Genomic DNA, 25,152 nt, shown 5'->3' on the forward strand with positions numbered 1-25,152 from the left:
AAAGAAATAGTGGAAGTAGGTGTCTAACCTGTGGCCTCACCTGCCGAAGCAGTTCTTGATGCTTCAGTCTCAGCCTTTCTTTCTCCATCTGCAGCTGCTGAAGTCTCATCTGTTGCTGCTGATTGGAGCTACTCCCTCCCATTACACCACCCTGGGGACTCTGAGGAGCCAGAGGAGGTGGCTGTTTGACAGGAGCACTTTGGCTGATTCGCTGATTCATGGCTAAGGAACCAAAACAATAAACATTTCAAAAATAAATTCAAACAAATACATGCAACGGAAATAGTATTCATGAAAGGTATACATTAAAAAAAATACAAAATTACAAGGCATGACAGTACAAAACATGCAGCTACATTAATATTCAGAGTGTGAAACATATGCTCATGTGTGAGTAATTGATGTGTGCAAAATTAGCACAACAGTCTCATGGTTAAGACCATGTACTTATTCTAAAAGATTCTAAAAACAGTTTAATGGGCTAACTGGTGAAAAATTCAAAAGTGGTAGTAAAAATATATTTCAAATTGAATTAGAAAAATCTCTCTTCTTTCTAATAAACTATCCTCACTACACACAAAAACAGTAAATAACTAGTTTATTCATGTGGAATCATAGGTACATTTAACTTCAGAACACACAGAACGACAAAATGGATATTTCACTTTTATCAAAAACAATTAAAGGCTACCTGTTGTGGTGCAAGGTCATGCAACCAGCATTCACATCCTTGTCACATCACTATTTTAGTGTTAGAGATTTCATTTAGAGCTTCTTGATAGGCAAAATTACAGTTGGTACAGAAATGGCAAATGAATTATACACCCATAAATATGGACATCAACATAGAAAACATTTTGCTAGTGCTTCATTTTCTTTTATCCCCCAGAATTATGCATTGCATTTTTCCTGGGCAGCGGAGCCTAAAAATGGAGCTTTGAAAGCATAATGCACAATGAGAACCCATCTTCCCTTCCCCTATAAAAGCAAGGCCTAAGACAATTACATTTTATAAAATAATACATAACTGGGATGCATGAGGCCTGATTTCTCCCTCACATGACACCAATATGGTTAAAGTCAACAGAGCACTGGGGTTTCCAGAGTGAAAGAGAGGGTGGGAAAAGCTAACTGTATTGCAAGGGCACTATTTTCAGGGGCTTTCAGCTTGGAATTAGCTCTCCATCTCCATGGTGTTCCCCGTAACAGACTGAATCTGTTAACACTCAGTATTCTGCAGAATGCCTTTGCTGAAGCAATGATGGGAGAATGGCAGGGATTTTTTTTTTCTGGGAATGAAGATTATGGTTTACAGAAACTAAGGAAAAAAAAGAGAGAGGTTCTTTTAGGATGACAGGGTGAAGTGGGAAAAAAATATCTGTAGAATTAGTTTGAATTAATGTTTTCATCATATAGAGGATTCCTGGAATACTAATATTTCTAACTACCATAAGAAAGGAGATTTCTCTCATAAAAAAATCTATATAATCTTTTCACTGAAAAGCCCTTCAGTCTCCACTGTCTTTTGTGTGTTCAATTTAAGGTAAAATAGTGCTGGTTTTCTGTTCCAAGAAAGCCAACATATATTTATCACATAACACTAAACCAATTAGAGACCCAACCCTGCAGTCTACCCTTTCAACTAATCCACTGGTCCAGCACAGACTCAACAGTCTAATGGGCAGAAGGGTCATATTTTCATGAGTCCAGCCAACATAAAATGCTGTAAATTAGCTTACAGTTTTTTGAAACAGTATTTCATGCAGTTACTAGTTAAAGAGCTTCATATTAGCTTAGCTAATATGATAGAACTTCCTGTAAGGTAAGTGAATCTGTGAAGTAGGAATACAAACTGGATCCCAGTACCAAGTAGAAACACCGAGGGCTGCAGTTCAGTTCCAACCTACAAGTCTCATCCTGATGCAGCGTGAAAAAAAACAGTGGGAAAATGACATTCCTGTGGATCAAAGGCTAAAATCAAGCAGTGGCTGTTACGAGACATCCAGCACCACTTCACTGTCAGAACTGAACTTCAGGACAGAAGGTGACCAGAGTGAGCTTTGCCATGCGTGCTGTGGTCTCTGGGCCAGTGGCAGGAAGAACAGCCCAAGACACTACCAAGAAACTTGAGCAAAAGTCCTAACACCATCAACATCTGCCCTGTAAGGATGTGGGCAGTTTAACTACAAGCACCAGGAGCTCCACTGGGCAATATCTGCTGGAAGCTTGACAGCAATTACTCAACCTTCATTTATCAAAGTTGAAGCAAAGTTGAAGCTAGAGAAAACAATGCAAAAAGCAAGGCAGCCCATCGAGCAGCTTTAGATAAGCTATAGATAAGCTAGACAAGACATTTCTGGAGTGGGGAATAGATCTCCTCCTTTCTCTCTTTTCAAATCTGGAACCAGGACCATGCCTTTTGCTCTATAGATCTTACTCTCTTTCACAAAATAAGCAGAAATGAAGTTAATAGGGGACAACGGAAAACAGCATTCTCCTGCTGTTAGTTAATTCTGCAACCCTATCCAAAGTCTGTGCTACCTCTCAGATGTTCCAGGATCCAAACCCTGCTAATAAACAAGATGGAAGGTCAATTATGGTGTAAAGTCAAAAGGGAGAAAAATTCAAAAACTACAATCACCTGAAATGAGCACATTTAAGTTAAAAGCAAACTAGCTTGTAGAATTTAAGTACTCAAAGCTGGAAAATGTCAATTTTCTTTTGGTTAAAAACACTCCCTTTATAGTCTAGTCCCCAGTTATATAATCATGGTTTCAGAGTCCTACCTCAATGCAGTTCACAGCCAAGTCATGTTACAGATAACCTCATAAAAATTTAATAGTGTCTAACCTTAGTTAAACACTTCAGTGCAGTATCACTAACATTCCTTTAACATGTTATGAATTTGTTTTTCCTGCATGCACCATACAAGTATTTCTTTTCCTCAAAGAGGCAGCTTTGTATTTCCCGCTCATGCCACTTTCTGCTTTTTTAATTTCTGACAGCTGCTTGTATTATTCCTGTTCTCTCTGACCACTGTTTGCCCCATTCTTCTCATCTACTTGACTTTGCAATTTTAACTTTAAGAAAGAAATCACGTTTCTCTGATGTTTTTCATTTTATTCCCTCATTCTAGATCCCCCAAATGTCTTCTAATGTCCACTTTGAAAGTAGTATTTCTAAGAAAAAGCATATCTAAAGCAGAAATATCATAAGATATTGAGACTTTGGTGTATACTTAAAATACATCAATAAATATTAGGGGATCACTTAATTATATGATTTGATAATTATTTGGAAACTGAATCTAAAATTCCACAATTACTATTATTATTATCATCATCATCGTATAATTGAAAGGATGTTTCTGAACATTTCATTATTTCAGGAAAGTGCAAAAGACTTCTAATTGATAAGATTTTAAACTGTCCTCAGATTTTTTATATGCGCGAACTCTTTTTAACAGTGAAATTAAACTAAAAGTCAGGATATTAGAAGAAGATGCTGCCAACTGAATTTTACTGACTTAACATATCCAAGTGAAAAAACCACAACAATAGTATCAATGATTTTCATACACCTTGGTGATTACACAAGCGTGCTATCTTCAAGGGAAACTCAAAGAAGAATGTAATTATCTATAATTTCCAACACAGTATTTAATGAAAAAGTGGGGTGGAAACACATCTTGTTTCAAGTGACAGGAAAAAACAGAGGGTTTTAAAGCTTTTTGTTGTTGATTTGCCGTTGAGGTACTTTTGCTTGCTTGTTTTTTTGGTGAGCTTTTTTTTCTTTATACATTCCCAATTCCCCATTACTTACATGGACACAACTGCAGAAATCTGCACTCTAAAGAACATGCTCATTAATGTGATTTCAGATAGCAGATTTTATTTTTTGTACACCTAATGTATTTGTAATGATCCTGACATGCACAGCTCTTATGAAGTACTTCGAATTCAAAGGTGAAGAGCTTCATTTTATCTGTTAGCTAGGACTTACGAGTTTCTAATACATTTTGTTCCTTACCTTCCATGGCCATGGAAAGCATTTAAATAAGGGGCTCTGCACCCACACAGCGGAGGATGCAAAGACCTCACAGGCAGAGCAGGAACAAACAAGTCTTTGTTTCTAGAAGAGGGGGATTTGAGGGAGGAGGAGGGGCAGACAAGTTAAAAAACATGGGCAACTTAAGACAATAAAAAAGATCTTGTCCTAAAATATGGCTTCACAATCTGCAGAATACAGTCAACTGCAATTGCTGCAATACGGCTTTGAGAAAATTACTGGTCTTTAAATGCTACACATTAAATGTTCTACTGTCAGCAGCAGAAATGCCTCTTCTTTACTATACCAGACAATACCTGACAATTCCTGAAAAAAGTTTAGACTGCTGTCGACATACATGAAAAAAACCAAACAACCAAAACCCAAAAAAAGGATTAAGCGAGAGAAGCAATTACCAGGCACTGGTGTTAGAGAGAAAAGGCCAACAAATTTTTAACAACTCAAGCATAAAAGGCTAATTTCTCTCCCAAGATCCTCTGTCGGTTGAAAATCCCAAGTTCAAGGGCAGTGACAGTTTGCAGTAACACAGCACCTCTCTCCTATGCAGAATTACACGCAGAGATTGCACCCTTAGTGATTAGGGCACACAGCTTAATGTTGTTGTTTCTTCCCTACTTATAATTCCACCCTTCAAAGCTAAACCTAATTTTAATCAGCCAATTCAGAGATACAACTTAGCTGAACAAATAACAACAAAAAAAGCTCAGGATGTGACCACACTATAGCTGAGTGTCCTTACTAATAAGAATCAATGTTTTCATGGGGGGAACTAAAGAACTTGTCCCCCTCAGCTCCATTTTGAAACTAGATATTTTGAAACTGTTCTGCATAATTTTTGGCTGTAGTCAGGTTTTAACCTGGTGCTAGTTTGCAACACTTCAACAAAGGCAAAAAATCTCTTTGCTTACATTTAAAAGAGCAATGAAGAAAAAAAAAATACCTGTAGGATCTGAAAGAGTCTCGGAAGTAATAAAAAACATGTTCCGAGGGGATTTTTAAGAAAGGCTTTCTACAACAATTTGTTGTTTAATCAGGATGTAAGTCATGTTTCTGCATTATATTCTTTATAATATATTGCTATGTTACTCTAAGGAAATCCCACTCACAGTTTCATAATGCTGCTGTTATGAAACAACCTAAAAATTAGCAAAATAAAATATTCCATTGCTTTCAGTCTCTGATTAATCTGACAATCCTGGGTCTTAGAATATGGGGGAAACCACAAATAGACTGTTCTCTGGGCTCATTTTGCTGCTTTAAGTGTACAAACAAATCTTAGTGTCTTAGGCAAATAGAAATATTCACAGACTCCTAAGCTCAACTTTTGGTTAAAGCAAGGTATGTCCAATGAAAATACTATTACAGAATCATGTCCAAACTACAGACTGGTTACTCTGCACTTATCAACTAGTTTCATTCAAATTAAATTAGTATTTTTCTTTTTGTTTTAGTACCACTATCACACCTGCTGGTTAAAACAATATAAATTAAGTTCCTTTTTCTTTGATAAATCTGCCATTGTTTTTGAAGTCTTTCTGTATTGTCAAATGTAGATTTGCAATAGCCAGACTGACTTGAGCACCATTAAGACTCTACAGCATGCACAGACTCTTGAATCACTGGTAACTAAACTGGAGTAAAAAGCTGTGTCAGTTCTTTTCCCCCCCACAGCAGTAAACAGCAGTGTTTATAAACCACTCTCACTCAATGTATGCCAGTTTCAGAAGAACCAAAATATTCTGGCCAGCCAGAAAAGCAAATATAAATTATTTTCAGCAGTAAAGTAAGTAGCTTTTAGGAACTTCAGTGCACACATATAAAACAAAACTCTTTGAATAATGGGCTCTTATTAGAATTCTCTTTTAACTCTCTACATAACTCTTTTTCACTTTTTAAAAAAAATCAATTTTAATTTTGGAAGGCTAAACGAGTTTTAAATTCCTTCACTTACAGAACACAACTGACACTGTAAGTATCAGCACTACAGAACCACATAAGATAGAGTGCACTGGACAGATTATGAGTAGAAACCTGAACTAATGTTGTTTAAATTTAAATTTTATGTCTGAAACACTGAAGACTATAGCAAGTGCAGGAATCTGAGCTAACCAAGGCCTCATATGCCTGTCCACTGACTCTCTGGCAAAATATATTTAATGAAAGCTAGTCCACATGTTAGACCAAAGTTTAATCAGCAAAGAGTCCACATAAGGCTATTAGCTGTGAACAGGTTCACTGTTTAATCACCACATAATACTTCCTGGGTTAACTAATCAAAAGACAAGCTTCTTTACAATTTCTTATAAAATAATGTGATAACTTTTTTAAATGCAGGTTTCCTTTAATTTGTTTGGGTGGAACAAACCCTGTATTATACACATCTGTACATCTTCATCTTTTTTTTAATTTGTCATGTGCCCATTAGAAATAATTAAGTAGAAATTACAAAATCCAGTAAAAACTACTGCCAAAAAAAAAATCAACAGTATACTGTCAAGAAACACTTCTATATAAAAGAAACTACCATCATGTTTCAACACGATTGAATTCAAAGACAAAAAGCCTGATGTCTTTGAATTTAAGATCATATATGATTAGATATAGACTATATATATATTTACAGTGGGTAAATATATTTAGATTACAGATAATGAATCATGTTCAAAATGATCCACCTTCAACTTTTAATACAGTATGTTCATTAACAGGAAAGTGCAAACTGCTGTGTTAAAAGGATATGAAGGAAAAAGTGTCCCTGTTAGGAGTGCAGTTTCCTTTCATTATCACAGCTGCTTAGCACAACACTGCAAGCATGCATTATTTTTACTGGCACCCAGACATCATTAGCAATAAATCTCCTTTCCCAAACAGGATTCAATTACTCTGAAAACAGAATAAACCACAAAACAGGTGTAAACTTACATAAATCTACTGTCCTGATAAATTCTTAAGAAAAGTGTGGGTTTCTCTCTCTTTCATAGTCTAGAAATATTCTACATAAAGTAGGTAACTGCATCCTGACACAACACTTGTGGACAGATTTAGTGATTTCTTCAGTGAACTTCAGTTAAGAGGTAGAAATATATCCTGCTTTCAAACAAACCCAGATTTCACTTTCTGATATAATCATACACAACAAATAATTATTTATTGTCATTACCATAAGGCAGCACCTGCCTTTTACAAAGGGACGCTTACCAGTGAAATTTCATCTGCCTCTGCAGATTTGCAGCAGGCTTTGACAGAAGTCACTCGTTCACTGAAAACTGATGCTTCTTCATCGGTAAACATCTCTGACACACAAACCAAAATACAGAAGTCTTTACCCCATCCTAAGTGATCTCCTGAAACTATTCTTCTGGAAAAACAGAGACAGGCAAGTGAAAAATCTAATACCACTGGACCTTTTTAGATGGAGTCAAATCCTCCTTTGTTTTACAGGGTATATAAAGAGGATATGCCACTGCATTTGCAGACCAAAGCCACTTGTGGTCATGCTTTTTGTGCATGCTTTTTGTGCAAAAACTGAAGGCAGATCTGGAACTTAACAAGTCTTAAATGCTACTATGATCAGACACAAAGTCTGGGCTTTTTTTTTTTTTGACTAGACAAAGGCCAAACCCCATTTTTCCAATCTAGCGCTCCAGTTCTATCCTGTCCAAAAATCTGCATCTTGAAAGGCTTCTACAAACTGATTTGAAGGAATTTATATTAAACAAAGTGCTAGATAGGTAAGGAATAAGAAAGCAACACTACGGAATACCTCCTTTTAATTTCGGATACTTAAAAATTAGCAGATGCTCTGAAGCTTAAGCTTTAATTGAATTTCAACCTTGTTGTGTGTTTGCTTGTTTTTTCTTTTAACAGAAATGATAAATATATGTTTGAATTAAATGTATACTTGACTACAGTGTTTCTGAACAAGCTCTTTTCACTTTTTCAAAGACAGTTTTTATACTACAAAAAAAAGGAAGCAGCAAAACCTGGTGTACCTTCTCTGTAATCATACTATCATCATCACTTTTGTTTCATTTTCTAATTGTGCAGTCAAGCAGCTACTGTACGGAGGGCCCCTATGGCACTTTTCCTAATGATATTAAACATTGTTTTGCCTTACCTTCCCCCTCATCCAAAATTCATGCAGAACTTCAAAGAACATTAACATTATCTCTAAGTGGGAGTGATAAAGTCATGGCAGTGATTTCAACCTGAGGTCACATATTTTGCTTCATACCCCATTATCACAGCTCCAAGAACTGGAAAACCAGAAGGAAAGAAACTGGGAGCATGCAACATTGGTATGACCATGTTACAAGTCTTTAAGACCAAAGAAAACTCAAACTTTACTCTAATCCCTATAGACACTTGTCTGACTACTCTACTGGAGTAGTAAGGTCTCCACACCAAACTTAAACCAGCAGAAACCAACTGCCAGTTTCCAGTGTTTTCCCACTTTAACTTCATCTTTGAATTTAATATATTAAGGACCCTCAAAGGGCAAAGTACTTAAGGTTGCATTTCAAAACAAAGTCCTATCATTGGCAAACTTAAATAAGACTTAAAATACCTTTAATGATATTTGATACAAAAGCCAATTCTTGGAAGCTTACAGCAAAAAAGCTAAACAATTTTAAACCTCAACTGGTTCTAGGAAATTTGGTTTTATAGGAAAAGCAGATGTTCTTCACCAACTCCAGCCACTCCGAATGCATAGCTGACCTGCTTCCTATCCAGATGTTTGAGTATCAAGAAAATACATTATGTTATCTGAAAGGCTCAAAAATCCAGTATGATCTGTGAAGAATGACCAATGAACAACAGCAGAAAAGACAAAACCGTCCAAAAAAAAAGTTCAACCCAATAGTCCAATTCCATCAAGGGAAAAAACCCTCTTCTAAATAAAACGAAAAACTAAGGCAATTTGAGGTCTCTTACTTTGAGGCCTGCAAAGGCACTGAGAAGGTAGGACAGCATGCTTTTACCACATGCTCCACCAGACAAGAATCCTGCTGACACGAGCCCAAGGACCAACCCCCTCCCATCTCCCTGCTCCTTTGATCCCATGTCATCTTTACGACTGCCTGTGCTTGGCATCAGAAGACCCTCCTTTCCTTCTTAGTTCTTTCCTAGATATTAAAGTTTGTGAATTATCCTAACACAAAACTGTTTTAAAGTTGTATTTGTAGACTTGGAGAATGAAAGTCTGAGCCACAGGACTTCACAGACACTTAAATGGTGTAGCTGAAGACCTCTAACCCATTTCAAAGACGTTACACTTGAGTCTTGGAATGACGTTCTTATCTTCAACTTGGAGCACTCAGGTTTGAGACCCAGCCTACCCTACAGCTATTCTGACAGAGGCTCTTTTTTGATGCATTATTTCTAAAAGTCTACTCCAAGAAAGAATACATGCTAATTACACTCCTTTATTTTTTGTTTAAAAGCATGAATGCTATACCAGAATGCTCCACACCAAATCAGTCCACCAAAAATAATTTTTCCAACTGATTTTCCTTCCACTCACTCTTTTCTAGCCACAATAATGGAAAATTCCAAGCACTATTTAAAAAAGAGCTATATCCACACCTACTAGAGAAAATAAAGATGAATGCAAAGCTTCCATCTGATGAGGAACACACAGAGACATAAAGGCTGTCTCCCTGGAAGCTGGGAATTCAGAAGCAATACGGGCAAAAACTCTTCATACCTTCTGCATCTGAATACTGGAACAGAGGAGTATGTTTGCACATACCATTGAATAGATTTGTTTTCCTCAATGGTTGTTAAGATTGGTGAAAGTGGCAGAGAGAGACATTAATTCCTTCTTCATTTTCAATCACCGTTAGCATCACTGTAATAACCAAAAGCTTCCACAAGACAAAGATGAATTTATCCTGCTTCCGGAAGTATTAGTAGTCACAAATATTGAAAACCAAGCCCTTATATTAAAGCATGGTGATAAAAAAGGGTTTGGTCATCCTCAGGGGAAAAATACAAACAGAAGTTTCAACCTATATTAAGCACAGAAAGGTAAACTTCTGAGTCATTCACATGCTATTTAGGGTCACAGCACATATTTGTTGAGGATCTCCACATAGTAAATAAATGCAAGCTCAGCAATTTAACTCTGTCAGAGATTTTTTTTTTGTTTCTTGACTGGAGTGACTTAAGGAAGTCACAAGTAAGAAAGCAACAGGAAAAGAATTTTGTATTTTCTTGGCTCAAATTATAAAAACATAAGCCACAATACAATGTGTACAACTTAGGTTTTCAAGGAAAACTCCTTCAAGCTCAACAGCAACTAGCAGCTTGTCTCTATTTGCCGTCACTCTAGATCAGAAGAGCCCACATGCTTTTTTTTTCCTTTCCTGCCCCTTTCAGTTACACTTGAGCTCTTTGACTGAAAAGGTCTGGAACAGATTAAAAGTCCGACCACAAAATAAAGAGCCTTGGCATGTACTCAAGCCTGTCTGGGATACACATACACAGTGGGCCCAAAAAGGGAAGCTATGCAGCAAGAAACCCTTAATCAGTCTTTTGGACATTTCTAACTTCTTTCAGTTTAACTGCACAGCCTTAACATTTGATAGAGTTTCAGGACACACAAGACAAGCAGCTTTTGCCCTTACAGTTGGACCACTCTATTTACCAGAATACAAAATAGTTGTGAAAAGCAAGATTCATGTCACTCACAACCTCTGTCCATTAAGGCATTTTCCACACCCCTTTTTAATTCCAGTTAATCTTTAGAAATGACAAAGTAATGCATGTAAAGTGAAAATGATACCCTGGCAAGATTACCTGAGTAAATGTAATTGCAAAAGGCAACACTGTTTTTCAAAATGACTGCTTCCTTTTCAGCCTTACTCACATACTAAGTAATTGTGAAGTTGCAAATTACCCACACACTCCTCTTGCAATGTGCAAACAGGTCTGTAGCTCTGGCTGGTGTTAAAGCCAGCATGGACATTTGCCAAAGCTGACACCCCACCTTTGGGCTCAAGTTGCATAGTGGTTCAACCTGTCTACAAACTGGTGAGCAGTTTATAAACAAAGCGTGACAATGCGGTGTTCTCCGTAAGTGTAAACGGATGTTGTAAGTAAGCACTCAAGCCTACAAACCAAAATGCAGAATTTCTAGCTGACATTTCAGAAAACAAAACAGAACAGCGACTGTTGAGTTTTGTAGCTCTGTATTTATATGGCATTCATGGAGTTAATGCCTCTCCCAGAAGGGGCCCACAGTTGTTGTTAGGTCAACCCCTGTAAAGCTTCAAAGGTTTTGCATCCCCTCAGCCTGACCTACTCAGTGATCTGCACACTGTTTTCATTTAGCTGCACTGAGTCCAAAAGTAAAGCCTGAAAACCACAATGATCTCTTCTTTTTTTTTTTCACTCCTCCTGTTTTTCCATGGCTCTGGAAAAATAACTAAAATCCAAAGGAGTTGAAAATAGTAAGTTATTGGGAAAACAAATCAAGGGCAAGCTAATAAGGCTGACACCCACAGGTCATGGCTTTACAAAAAACCAGAAATTTTAATGCCATACTAAATACATCTTGGATAATCTATGAAAGTAGTTTAGAGTCTTCATATTATATGTGATTTCTATTCACAGTCATCAGTGCCAATACTATATTGAAAAGCTTGCAGTTCTGCTCTTCATATAGATCAAAAATATAATTGAAAAAAATTACATAAAAGTTCTGTTTTGTTTAATTTCTCCATCCAGACTTTGTGATCATTAAGTTACTATTTCTATTTTCAAAATTAAATAGTCTTTATCCCACAAAAAGGTTATTACCTTTTATAGTAGGAGCAACAAAACTAATAATTCCTCATCATTTGTTTAATACAAAAAAGTTTCGTCGTGATAATCACTGTGACAAGCTGGAATTATAAACTGGTATAATTTTCAAGTGTATTTAAACAGCATGAACTATTATTTGACAATGCCCTCTTAAGATAGCACAAAGGAAAGTAAATATTTGTTTAGGAATTAAAAGATTCTTCTGCAGTAAAGTTTTGCTAATTTAAAGGGACGAGTGAGCTTGTCTGAAACCATCTCAGTAAGTAATTTCTGAATGTCACCGCTCTGGAGAACTGTATGGATCATGTGGCAAAATACCAACCCGTAGCATTAGAAACTTGGGTAACATACAGTCCTGGAGGATATAAGCGAATAGTATTTATCTTAGAAAAAAAAGCAAAAAAGTTATTTAAATAAGGCCTCTACAACTTAAAATATATTTTAATCATACTATATAAATTTTTCAAAATATGCCTGCAAAATTAAAGCTGAGTGAACTGAAGCAAATCAAGAATTCTGAATTGAGATGAACTTTTACCAAAGCGTGGGTCAAGCCTTGGGTCTAGCCAAGATGTGGTCTTGTTCTTATGGTTTATGTAGTAAATTTCTCCATCCTGGGTCATAGCTTGTTCCCATCCATCGGGGAGTGGGCCTGCAATATAGAAGGAAGGAGTTGATGGCGGGCTCTTGCTTGCTCCACCTGAAATTGATCTAAAAAATATTTTAACATTCTACATATATAACAATACATGAAACAGAAGAGTTTCAAGCTTATTTCTGGGATTAAGGGCAAAGAAGTGCTGGGTGGAAAACCAAGGAACAGGAAACACTTCTATCATTTTTATTTAGGATTTGGACTTTAATTTTCAAGCTTATTTGTATCCTTTCATATGCTTTTGACATATCAATTTGCTATAGCATTCTAGTATGAAACCAGCAATAAGTCAAGCCTGCCAGAATGAAACCAGCATGTGCACCCGGAAAAAGAAGCATAGAATAATTCTACCTTTCACAGAAAAGTTTATCTAGTGATTAAGACACAGCAGCAGGAACAAGCTAATACTGAGGAGATCCTGAAATGATCCTGTCTTTCACAAACAATTAAAAAAAGAAGTGAACAAAACTAATTTCCTCTTTACCTCATACTCTAACTTTCGGTGAAAGCATTCAAAGCTTAAGCAGACAGAAATGCAAACCTGAAGAACAAGGCGGGCAAACAAGCAATGACACAGCAAAGGCAAGGAAACACCATGAGCAGTCACAAAGACACAGGGCTATGAACAGCAGTACAATGTCTCTACAAGCAAAAAGGCACACACAGGAAAAACTACTTCTAGAAATGGTCAAAGGGAAGTACATAATGATGTTGTAGAGTCCATAGTTGAGGTCTGAACACAGCCTGAGGAATGGTTCCCATATGCTCCCATCAGCAGCTTTCAAGAAACAACCTTTCATCCTATACCGATCTTAAACGCCTCGTTCCCATCTCTATATGATCACATACATTCACCCATACTTTGCTTAGGCTGAAAACTATTTAAAAAAATAAATATTTATCTCATGTTATCTGGAAGGTGCTTTACAAATACATGGTTTTGAATTTTTATGCTCACATTGACATGTCTAAATTAGATAGAGGAAGATCTTCCCCATATTTTAGATTTAAGTACAGTCCTCAAATTATACAACAAAAGATTCACTACACATGTTAAGAATGTGAAAGAAATTAGAATAAACCTGCTGCAGCCATAGCAGCAAGCCACTGTATTTCAAATTCTTCTACTCTTGCTCAGTGTAATACAATAATACAACAGCAGAAGCCATCTGGCTGTTAGACTTGGACGAACAGATTATTCCGTATAATGTAAGATACACTAAGTGTACACAAATATCATTATTTCACACATGAGATTCAGGTATACCCAAAAATATGTGCCCATCCTGTAAATGTCTACTACATCCATCTTTGAACTACATTAGCTCTTGACTGTAACTCTGTCCTGAAGTCATGCTCCTGCTGAAGAATTCAGTCTAAAGCTGGGAGAAGAGCTAGGGAGGATAGATTAGTTTGCTTAATCTCAAAAGATGTTCTTGGAGAAACGTCAAAATGAGTAAAAAAATAATTCAATTGCATTCCAGTAATATCCCAAGGCATAATCAGGACAAGAATTTCTTACTGTGGTCTTTGAAGATCCCTTGCAAACTACATTTCTAATTTAAACTTTCATTTTGGCTCCGAAAACAAAGCCCTTCTCTAACAACCTCACTACTCCATCATTAGTGCCACAGACGAATTTCAAGCGAGGAAAACCAGTGAACACTAGGTATTTTCTTCCCACCTCTACTGCTCTAAGTGTTGCCTACAAGTAACGAGTACCTCAGTTTCATCAGAAGTTAGTGAACAGAACAGGCAAGAAAGAGTGACAATACTGCAAATGATGCTTAAAGCCTAAGATACTCACTGTAGAAAAGAACTTTGATGGAGAAATGAGAGCTCCAGTGCAAAGAATGCTGTATTTTGTCACCGTAACCAAAGACCAGCCAGCTAACCACAGGAGCACAGCAACATGCCCCCCATCATCCAACTGTGGAAGTCAATGAAGAACAAAACCCACTCCTTTACTGCTGAGCCAGCATGCCAGCCATGCAGGCAGACCTTCTCACTGCCACTCTCCTCAGAGTCCTGCTAAGCCATACATGCCTTGGAGAAACCCAGCAAGAAATTCTTCGTGAACTGCAAAGCCAGAAAAACCCTCTTTGGCTTCAGGAATAACAAAACCAGCCTTGGGGTGTCAGTCCTGCTGAGCACTGAAATCTGTACTGGTGCAGCATGTTCCTTTGTAGCAAGTAAGAACAAAATCCTTTGAAGAATGCTGCCAGGAGCTGATCAGTCCATCCACCTGGTGGAATAATGCTACTTAAGAGATTCAGTGATCTGATGAGTACTAGATTACTACTAGAGACAAACCTGGGCAAGGTTCTCTTTCTAAATAAAATGCACAGTTGTGGAACAGGACAAAAAGGTCCGTCCATCTGCTCACCCGGCTATCACAGCAGCAAAGCCTTCCTTGCTAAGTGCTATGAATGACTGTAGAAGCAGAGCTTTTATCTCTGGAAACTTTTGGCATTAATGATGTGGTTTGCTTCCCTGGACAACAAACTGCTCTCATGTTTCTGCTGTCATCATTACATATTTAAAAGGCAGTTCAAAAATTGAAACTATTGCCTTCTGTAATTCCTGTTTGGTTTTGTGAGTAATTGTGGAGCTAGAAGACATGTCTGATTTTCTAAAGGGTCACTTGACAAACTCTGTATTTGAGGCAACTACCAGAGGAAAGAACTAAACCCATGCTGAGGAATAGGGGACACATTCACCCAGAGCATCTAGGAAAAGTCCTTTGCAATTACATGCCCATTTATCCCCAAAAGGCTGAACAGGAACAGAATTTTTAGCATTAGATAACCTAGGTCACAACAGCTGAGTCCTATATATTGCTGCTGTTCAGACCTTTTCACTAAAATTTCCATAGTTACTGTAGCTCATGTTGTATAGAAACTGCAATACTGGGGGGCTAACCAAAAGGCCATTTAGTCCAGACATCTAGCCTGGGGTGATGGACAGATCTTGTTGGCTGCTGAAAGTAGCCCATTTAGGGACTGTCACACTCTATAAACTTTTAAATAAAGCACCAAATACATAAAGAGACCTAAAAGGTATAGAGGCTATGAATAGTCACTTGGCCTCACAAGTATGTTGGGCACTGGAACAGGCTCCTCAAGGACATGGTCATAGCCTCAATCCTGACACATCTCAAGAAGTGTTTGGACAATGCTCTCAATGGTGTGACTCTTGGGGATGCCCTGCACAGGGCCAGGAGTAGGACTCAATGATCCTTGTAGGTCCCATCCAAATCAGGAGATTCTGTGATTCTATCACAAGTTACTCCTTGGGCCAGTTTCTGTCTGCTTACTAAGTGCCAAAATATCTCTCAAGTACTTCTCCAGTCTCCCCTCCAACTTTTGTAAATATTTAGCACAAACAGTATCCTTGTGACATGGTCCCCCTACTAGTTCTGTTTGGTGCCTCCTATGACAACTGAACCCTATCACAACTGTAAGTTTAGAATTCTGTGAAATAATTTGCACAGGGAGACACAACCCTTCTAGGCAGGGAACTCAGCCTGCACTGTGGTACTTTTGAGGACAAAGTTACAAAAAATTAAATTCTAATTTCCAAATGTAAGCCAGCTTTCCAGAACTACTGGTAAGCCATACCTCTGTAACTAAATATTTATATAATGGTGTAACTTCATATAAATAACATGTAATTTCAAAAGTCTGTGTGCATGTCTCTTTGGTGCATGTCTCCACTTTTTGTAAGTTTTTTTTTTAAACTTTCTCATATGCCATGGAATCTGGAATGCAAAGCAGAGCTTGCTGCTGGCAGACAGAAAGCAACTTGAAGAGTAACAAAAGCAAAAATGTAGTAGAGATTCAATCTATGCTGGGATAAGAAGTGAATCTTGCAAGACTCTACTATTCCTAACACTTATTTTTAAAACAAATGTAAACAAAGCCATATTTTATCAACAGGTCAATGCATATAAGAGGGCATCTGTATCTATCTACCAACTGACTATGCATGGACAACCTGGGAACTAGAATACCTATGTTCAACAACAAGATTCACCTTCATCTCATACAAGCACTGATCTCCAAGATCTTTCCCAATCTTTCTCCGTGAAAACTGAACTTCTTCTCTTCAGTCATCGTGGTTCTAAAACTTCCAAAAATTGTGTCAAAGTCCACAAAATTTACTTTAAGTACACCTTTATCCTGTCAAATTAGTATAAAAAGACACTATTTAAAAAGGGGTGGTTTTTGCAGATGAAGAAAGAAATTAACATTGTCATGCAGATACTTAGAAACTCAAGCTTCAGAATAGACCATAGTGCTGACTGTACACAAAATGGAATTTTGTACAGTCAGCACTATGATGGCTACACAGACACAATCTGCAACTGAAGTGAGCAAGAACCTAAGAGAAGAGCTAGAACTTGTTTTAGTTATTGGCATATTCCTTCGTACCCACCTGTCCCCTGAGAGTTATGAATTCAAGTGTCCATTTCCTTACCAACATTTAACATGGCACTACAGCCTTACCTTAAGAGACAATGGAATTACACTAGGTCTACAAACTTTCACTGGGAAACTCAATTCAAAATTGCCACATAAGAATGAAGACAAAAGAGGGCAAAGGCACATAATCTGCTCCAAAGCTAATTCTCTAAGGTCTATGTGCAAGCGGAAAAGGCTAAAGCATGCAGTCCTGTCAAGTCTGACTCAAGCATGATTCAGAAAGTAAAAGTATCTGAAGAACAGAAATACACTAATATAATTATCTCATCTCTGTTGTAGCAACTGTAATTGTATACGAAACAGCCACTGGTTATTTTCAAATGTATAACTTTACCTCAGTAGGAAATGTATAGGAGATGTTCCTAAGAAGAACAGCATACCATTACTACTACCTTTTTGTTTGTTTGTTTTAAATCAAGGCAGAAGAAACTATGTTGGTTTTTTTTTTCTGTTCTTTCTGTTTTCCTTTAGGGAAAAATGGTTAGAAACATAATGCAAACAAATGAGAACAGTTACAATGACTTTTTATAGTCATGTGGCATATGCACAAATAAAAGGCTTCTCTCCTTTCTACTACTGAAGTGAAGATGCAATCCTATTTCACATATTAACCAACAGATGCCCTCTAACAGAGCACTGTGCTCCTTCCCTGCACGCATATGGCCCAAACTATTTTAGTTGATTACTTGTAGCAACTAAGTTAAGACAGACAGACACTTTTCACATACTGATGACTTCCTATAAAAAAGTAGCTAACACTCATAGAATAACTCATTCACAAAAGTCATGCCTGGAACAGATATAAATGGTTCAGATGTCCATTAACTTCTTTGAAGAAATGTCATTTGCAGCAAGATACCTAAGTGCCTCAAGAGATGGAATTTCTTAAGTCAGATAACCTAAAGATTTCAATCTCATGCTAAACTATATGTTTCCCATTTTTATATTTTAACAATCTTTTGACTTGCCCTCATCACGTCTTTCCTGAGTTCTTCTTCCCCTATTTATCCAAAAAGACAACAGGTTTATCTCCAATATGCACACATCAGCTTTCACAGTTCTCTTCTCTCTGCATCTTCAGTTTGTTTTCCTGTTCATGGCAATTTCCTTGCTAATGTCAAGAACTCTAATTCTGACTAAATGTTTAAAGCTTCTAAAGGCTGTCACGACAGCTCCCAGAAATCTCTCCTCTGTTTCAGCACAGTAACTTGACTTACAGGCTCCTGAGGCAGTACACTAGAACTTGGACAGTAACTTTAAGGGCTAAAATTAATGAGCACCATACAAGGTCTGTACAGAAAGGAAAATATTCTCCTTTGTGGCATTTCAAACACTTTTTTGCAAGTCAGTGATCTCCAGCTGTCACAATACTCACACTCGTTTTTTCCCAGTATCTTTCATGAAAGGCTCTCATGCACTAGGGTATGTTTCACTGCCAGCAATATTTCATAACAGGAAACTTCTGTCTTTAAGGCCTCAACTTGATTTCTTGAGGATGAATGCCCAAATTAGAACATTAAGTAGTCTTAAATCTGAGTGCCAACACCATGACTGTAAGTTCCACTGTGCTGAAGTGGTACATAGTTACTTGACTTTTCCATTTCTCTCAAAGATTATTCGAGAGGCTACCAAGGAAGCATAAGCTACCATGAACTCAGTAATAAAAAGTAACAAAGCTAGGTATAAGAGACTTTAGTAAAAACAAATAAACAGTCATAATTTAAAGTTAAACATTTGCCAGAACAAGTATCAGAACCACATCCAATAAATGCAGATTTGGTATTATTTAATTCAAAGCAGACTTTTGTTAATAGCAAATCAGGGTAATAAGCAAGCGCATCCAAAGAGTCAGTTCCAAGTCATACTACCTCAACTGACTTAAGCTTAAAAAACCTAACTCCACATGACATATGATGTAATCCAATATACACAGGAGTTCTGAGTCCTTCATGCACTTTATCAGACTCAGAGCATTTGGGGAAAAAAAAGCTTCATGGGATTTTCAGTTGATATTCAACATAGTATCATCTGTGAAATTAAAAATAAATGTTCAATGAATTTGTATCCAAGTAAGTGCTTTCTCAAATCACAAGACAACCCACTTGCACTTTTCAACTGTTCTTTACTGCATGAACAACAATATCTATGCAACATCACACTCTCACATAATTACATCAGGCAATTACATGTAAATGTTCTTTAAAAAATAATCCTTGTGTCCAGATTGCTAGCTTCTTTTCCAGTTTGTTACCACCCTGTTACAATTTATTAATACTTTTTTTTTTTGCTACGAACTCTTCATTTCTAAGTACATAAAGTGATTCCTACTTTACTATCAATATTTTTTCCTGTGAATTCTTGGTACAGTGGAAGGTTTGAGGAGTTATCTTAAAATATGTCAATATTGAAACAGCAAGCATCTAGTTTTAGCACAAATAAGCAAAAAGGCAGGACAGACCAAGGGAATTGTTTCCTTTCTCCTATTCTCCCTCCTTTAGAAGTGTCCCTATAAAAACATGCCACCTCTATTGCTGCAGGTTTCCTGGGATAAATTTACACAGAAAATAATCACACTGTTTTATTTTCACATCAGAGCCTGAGACCTTAATTGCTGTGAATCACGACTTCCTGAACTTGAACAGGACTCATTTGTTTCAGGATAATCCAGCCTCCTGGCCTAGCCAGCAAAAAGTTTGATTAACTTCCCCTCTAATACTCAGTCATGAACAGCACAGTTTGGTCACGCCTGTTAATCTTTTGGTATTGTCTGCAGCACATGAATTGCAGCATGAAACAAAGCTGTCTAAACAGACCACAAAAAGCAGCACCAGAGAATAACCCTTGGGAAGTACAGGAACAGCAGACACACACAAAATACAGTCAGACTGTGAGAAAATAAATATAACATGAACCTCTGTGACAGACAGGAGGTGACAAAGCCAGGGCAAGACCAAGCACTCAAACAAGCATGGTACCAAATTTATCTACTTGCTCTCTGCATAATCAGATGAGAGAGCTCTGAAAACACACAGTAGATTCTATAGCAAGAACAAGAACATTTTACTGCTGTCCAGTGAGAGCCCCCCCACCCCTGCCCCCAGCCAGCTGAAAAACAATTCTGTATTCCAGGAAAAGGCAACAGACTTCCTCCAGTTAGAGCAATAATGACCATGATACTGGATTTTGGAAGTAAGAGAAAGACAAGAGGAAAACAAAAACATCTCTGCTTCTAAACAAGACTTTCAAGGTATTTGCTTGATCTATTTAGGGACAACAGGAAAAAATGATATGTTCACATTAAAGGCACGAAATGTAAGTAAATGGTGGTATAACATGTATAACATAGTCAGTGAGCAAATAGAGGCAGAAGAATGCTGTGAAGCACAAAAGCTTTAATGTAAATTGATATTAATTGAATGGAAATTCTAGTCTTCATCAATTTAACAGCACTTTGTGGTCAGAAGAAAATAGAGAAAAATTCTGCTTCCTTACAACTTTGAACCATTCATTTGAAAAAATAAAAACATAAATCAAAGAACTACAGTGTTCTTTTTATTGACAACATAAATATTATACAAATTCTATTATTTCAACTATCAGCCTCTTGCTTGATGAATCAGGCATCAACAAATTTAAAGTTTCAAACCAGGAAGAGTAGAAGAACATTTATTAAATCTGGACTCCCTCTCCCCTGATTAGAATAGCCTGTGGTTTACCTGTATGATCTTTTTCATAAATGCAAATTCTGCTTACCTGATGCTGAGTTCATGATGTTCTGCTGCACAGAAGGACTGGTGGGAGCTGTAACATTCATCTGGGAAAGCATGGCCTTCCTAGGATCTTGCCATGTTGTTGTTTGATCAATGTGACTAGGACAAAACAAAGCAAGAGTTAGGACAGTCATGCATTCACAACAATGACCTGCTAGCACAGAAAGTTTAACAACAAAAGGTTAAGCTTGCCAAGAATAGCCACATTCAAAACCAAACAAGAACTTTTTGGATTCTCTCCAAGCATCACTGTATGTCAGATTCCCAAATCCTTGCACTGGCCACCACCAGTTTCCCAACCAACATTTGCGTCCTTCTCTCTTTGATCACTTATTTGCCATTTTTAAATGTGACTTCACGGATTTTCAAACCAAGCCAGGTATGTCTGGAATCTCAAGCACAGTCCAGTACCTTGGCATGATGAGTTCATATCCAGGGCCTAGGGAGTGGTAATGAACTGGCCAGTATGCAATCATTAGTGTTCCCAAACTTTCTCTGCATAGACCACATCCTCAGATTATCGGGCAGACTACTCTCCTCCCCACTGACACCTGAACAATCCCTCTGTGGTAGCTGAAGTAACCAGTCACAGTAAAGCAGTAATGTGAAAGGAATGTGCAGCTGCCTTTCAACTTCAAGCGAAAAGATGAGGACAGTAGGACTGTAAAGTAACCCACCCAGTCCTCTGCAAAACCTTGGAAGCTTAGATTTCTCTGTTTTGAAAAAATGGCAAGTACATTCACGACTGTCATTCATGGAAGTATTCAATTCAACAGAAATACAAAAGTGTAATCAAACATTATTTTTCTTTTGGAGTATATGATTAGCATGTTTTGCTAATAAGCAGCAGATGCAGTCTATTCATAACAAGCATCAATATTATCTCAATGTCATTAAACAACACTGCTCTGAGAAGTACATGGGGACAAAGATACAACTCCAAACGCACATGAACACTGCCAACAGAATTTGTTATCTGATCATTTAGAACCGGTACAAATTAAAAATCATATTCAGATAGCATTGTTAGAAATTAGAATCCAATGCATTATTAACTTGGTACCATTCATACTTTAAATAAATTATCCTTAAAATTATGCTTTTCTGGATTACATGGAGTGCCCATTGTCATATTCTTCAGCAAAACCACAACAAGTAACAAATTCAGAAGGACATAAAATGAAACAGTAGTCACCAAAATAATTACTTATGTCAAACTACTCACATTCTAATCTTCTGTTACAAGGTAGACATACCACAATCTAGCTTTTAAAGAAGTTTTAACATATGTACATTAACACTCTCTAACCATGCACATAAGCTATTTCAGACCAAAGAGTTACACACACCGTAGTAGCTTGTTTAATACAGTATGTGCTGGTTTTGTCTGGGGTAGAGGTTATTTTCTTTACCATGGCTAGTGCTGGGCTATGAATCTGGCCTCCCTCTGATCATCACACCAATAAATTATGTTTGATGGCCGGAGTTAAACCTCAACAAGATACTATTAAGCACACTGCATCTTTGGTAGCACAGGTTTTCAAATATTCAGCTTCACTGAGAAACATGCCACATACAGCAAGACTTCTTTATTTCTTTTTAAAGCCTATTTATTTATAAAACATGGTGCAACATAGTAAAGACTGCCCTATATATACTGGACTATATATAAACCTTCATACTGGGGAACAACTTTTCACTTTTCTGCTGGTCAGTTTTGCAAAGCAAGGAAAACAGGTAAAGATAATACAGATGTAAAAACACTGCACTGAAATGCTTCACAGACCATGTGTTTAAATTACTGTACCAGCATGTGCTACTCCTCCCTTGCATTTCTGATTTGTTATATTTGCTCAACTCAGTTCTGGCAACAGTGGAAACTGGGAAAACACGACTGTACCCATAATAACACATTCAACTATTTACATTTAACTCATAAAAATCCATGTAGCACTATGAACTAATAAAATGCAAGGTACATAATTTATAGCCATTGTTTTTATATGCTATTTGAGTGCAGAGTAAGAAATAAAAAGAAAAATGTTTTCTGCCTGCATTACAGAACCATTTCTACAGTTAACTGTAGGAATGCACTAAACAACATTGATCAATTTTTCAAAACACATCAGAACATGGGACAGATGAATGAACTATGGAAGAAGCAGTTTTAGATGTACCTGCAGTTTTGAGCACAAGGACAGCATTATTGATTCCTCAAGACAGCTTAAGCATAGCACGCAAGGTACAGTTAATGTTCATATGGAGTTGTTAACAAGGGTAGCTATTTTAGGCAGTAGCAGCTTCCAGCTTTTCCCTAGCTCAGTATCACTTGAGAAAAGTCAGCATGTTCCTTACGTGACCAGCTGAACTACAATCAGCAGTCCTAGAGCCAAGAGCCATGGAGGAAAATCTTCAAAGTAAGCAAGCTGATTATATTAATATCATACTGACTGTATGACTGGTTGAATAAGGCAAACTTTTTTCCCTCTCACTCAGCTCAGTGCTTCATGATCTACATATCCATTTCCTCCATATATTCCTTCGAAACTTTTCTCCTCAAACTCCATAAAATCACAGTCCTCATACCTTACCTGCTCCATATCCTGAGTGTTTGAATGCTATATACTAAGAAAGCACCCAAACCACTTCACAACAGATCAGTTCTTTCCTATAAATTCCAAATAATGCTCAGCTGATGAAATACGAAGTAGGCAAGCCCCCACCTATATGGATAAAATGTTTAAATAAATCCTGGTACTACATGGAGGAATATAGGAATTTATTTTGTTCCTATTCACAGCACATGGACCAGGGTAACTTACTATAAACACCATGTATTTCTAATTATCAAATTAAGTATTGGAACAGGACATTCTACACAAGATCTTTCCCTCTGTTTTGAACAGCAGCACAGAAAAGGTCTCAATGGACATAAGAGCTGACATCAACACTGCATTATCTTTCCCTACATTAAGTAGATTTTTTTCTCATAGTAGCTGAATTACATGAAAACTGTCCCACTCCTTACAATAAAGATCTTCAATTTTACATGAGGTTTACCATATCTCAATAAACAACTAGTGTCAACACAAATAAAAGATTAAAAAACATTAGCAAATGATAGGAAATCAATGTAACCTATAAATCAGCCAGTATATGTAATATGTATTATCAAATTAAAACTTAAAATTCTACCTACTCAGGAATGAGAAACATAGCTCTGTACTGTCTGAACAGAACAAAGTGAGTAAATATTCCTGGAATTAAGTCAACATCCCTAGGATAATCAAGCAATGTAAGACATTTTATCTCACATAACGAATTCTCAAATCTAACATCTATCTATCTGGCACTATTTATTATTGTTCATTTATGACATGGAGCAGCAAAACTTTAGTAAACTGGACGAGCATAGTAGAAACGAAGGAAATAAGACTGTACCATAAATGTAGGTCTGTGGTAACAGACCTTAGAAAAACAAAACTAAAACATCCACCACATGCTAAGCATTTGTTAGCAAACATATGTGAATTCTAGTATCAAGAAGAGTGACTGTTCCAAGACACATCACCCACCATCCTCCACCAAAAAGGACCTTCAAAGTGCTCTGCATTATGAAGAGCACAAACTGCATCTCCTCACCCATCTTCAACTTCTACAGCCAAATACAAATTATCTGCATTTTAACAAGAACAACTTCAAAGAAAAGAAAAATTTTCTAATTTTTTGTACACAAAGAGAATTTCTGCAGTTACTAAGAATCAGAATTTAATTGAAAGAAATCTTTACTGGCATTAAACACTATCACATGCCTAAAGATTTGTCAGATTCAAATTTTAACCTAATTTTAGAGTTTAAGGTCAGGGTTTGTTGTAGTGGTGGTTTGTTTTGTGGTTTCTTTCTTTTTTTTTTTTTTGAGGGAGAAGGGTGTTGAAGATTTTGGTTTGAATTTTTGTTAGTGTTTTTTTTAAAGTACATTGGAAAAGAAGTAGGATATCTAGAGACCTAAAAAAGAAAAGGAAATTTACTTTTTATTTTAAGAACCCTTTGGATCCCAGTAGACTAATAAAATAACACCATTCTAAAATTAAAGCCCTTGTACAAAATGTAATATACCTTCCCATTCATTCTCCAGTTACTGCACTAAAAAGACACGTACTGTTTTGTCAAAAGCCATGCCAGAAACAAACTAACACAAAAAAGACACTCAAAGAATTACTTAAATTCTTCAAGAAAGGTTTATCTAAGAGGCCTTCAGTTTTGACATTCTGTAGTATGTACTGCAACTACAGTGTCCCCATTGGCAGGTGCTCTTTCCAGGGTATGCTGAGAATTTCATTTGTGTAACAGAATTTCCAGTCATTAC

General features: G+C 37.0%; 1 protein-coding gene across 4 annotated transcripts in view; it reads right to left on the minus strand.

Annotated features, from left to right (window-relative positions):
- Positions 1-25,152, minus strand: part of YAP1 (Yes1 associated transcriptional regulator) — an 88,333-nt gene that overhangs the window by 18,217 nt on the left and 44,964 nt on the right. For 2 of the 4 annotated variants that reach the window (XM_064718516.1, XM_064718536.1), the window contains exons 3-5: positions 20,770-20,885; positions 12,416-12,529; positions 29-222 (exon numbers count right to left, since the gene is read on the minus strand). In XM_064718516.1, the coding sequence (XP_064574586.1) occupies positions 29-222; positions 12,416-12,529; positions 20,770-20,885 (424 nt within the window). The remainder of the gene's footprint in view (positions 1-28; positions 223-12,415; positions 12,530-20,769; positions 20,886-25,152) is intronic. The other 2 variants (XM_064718526.1, XM_064718546.1) reach the window with 1 other exon arrangement.

Source organism: Zonotrichia leucophrys, chromosome 1, assembly GCF_028769735.1.
Source record: "Zonotrichia leucophrys gambelii isolate GWCS_2022_RI chromosome 1, RI_Zleu_2.0, whole genome shotgun sequence".
NCBI classification, from domain to species: domain Eukaryota; kingdom Metazoa; phylum Chordata; class Aves; order Passeriformes; family Passerellidae; genus Zonotrichia; species Zonotrichia leucophrys.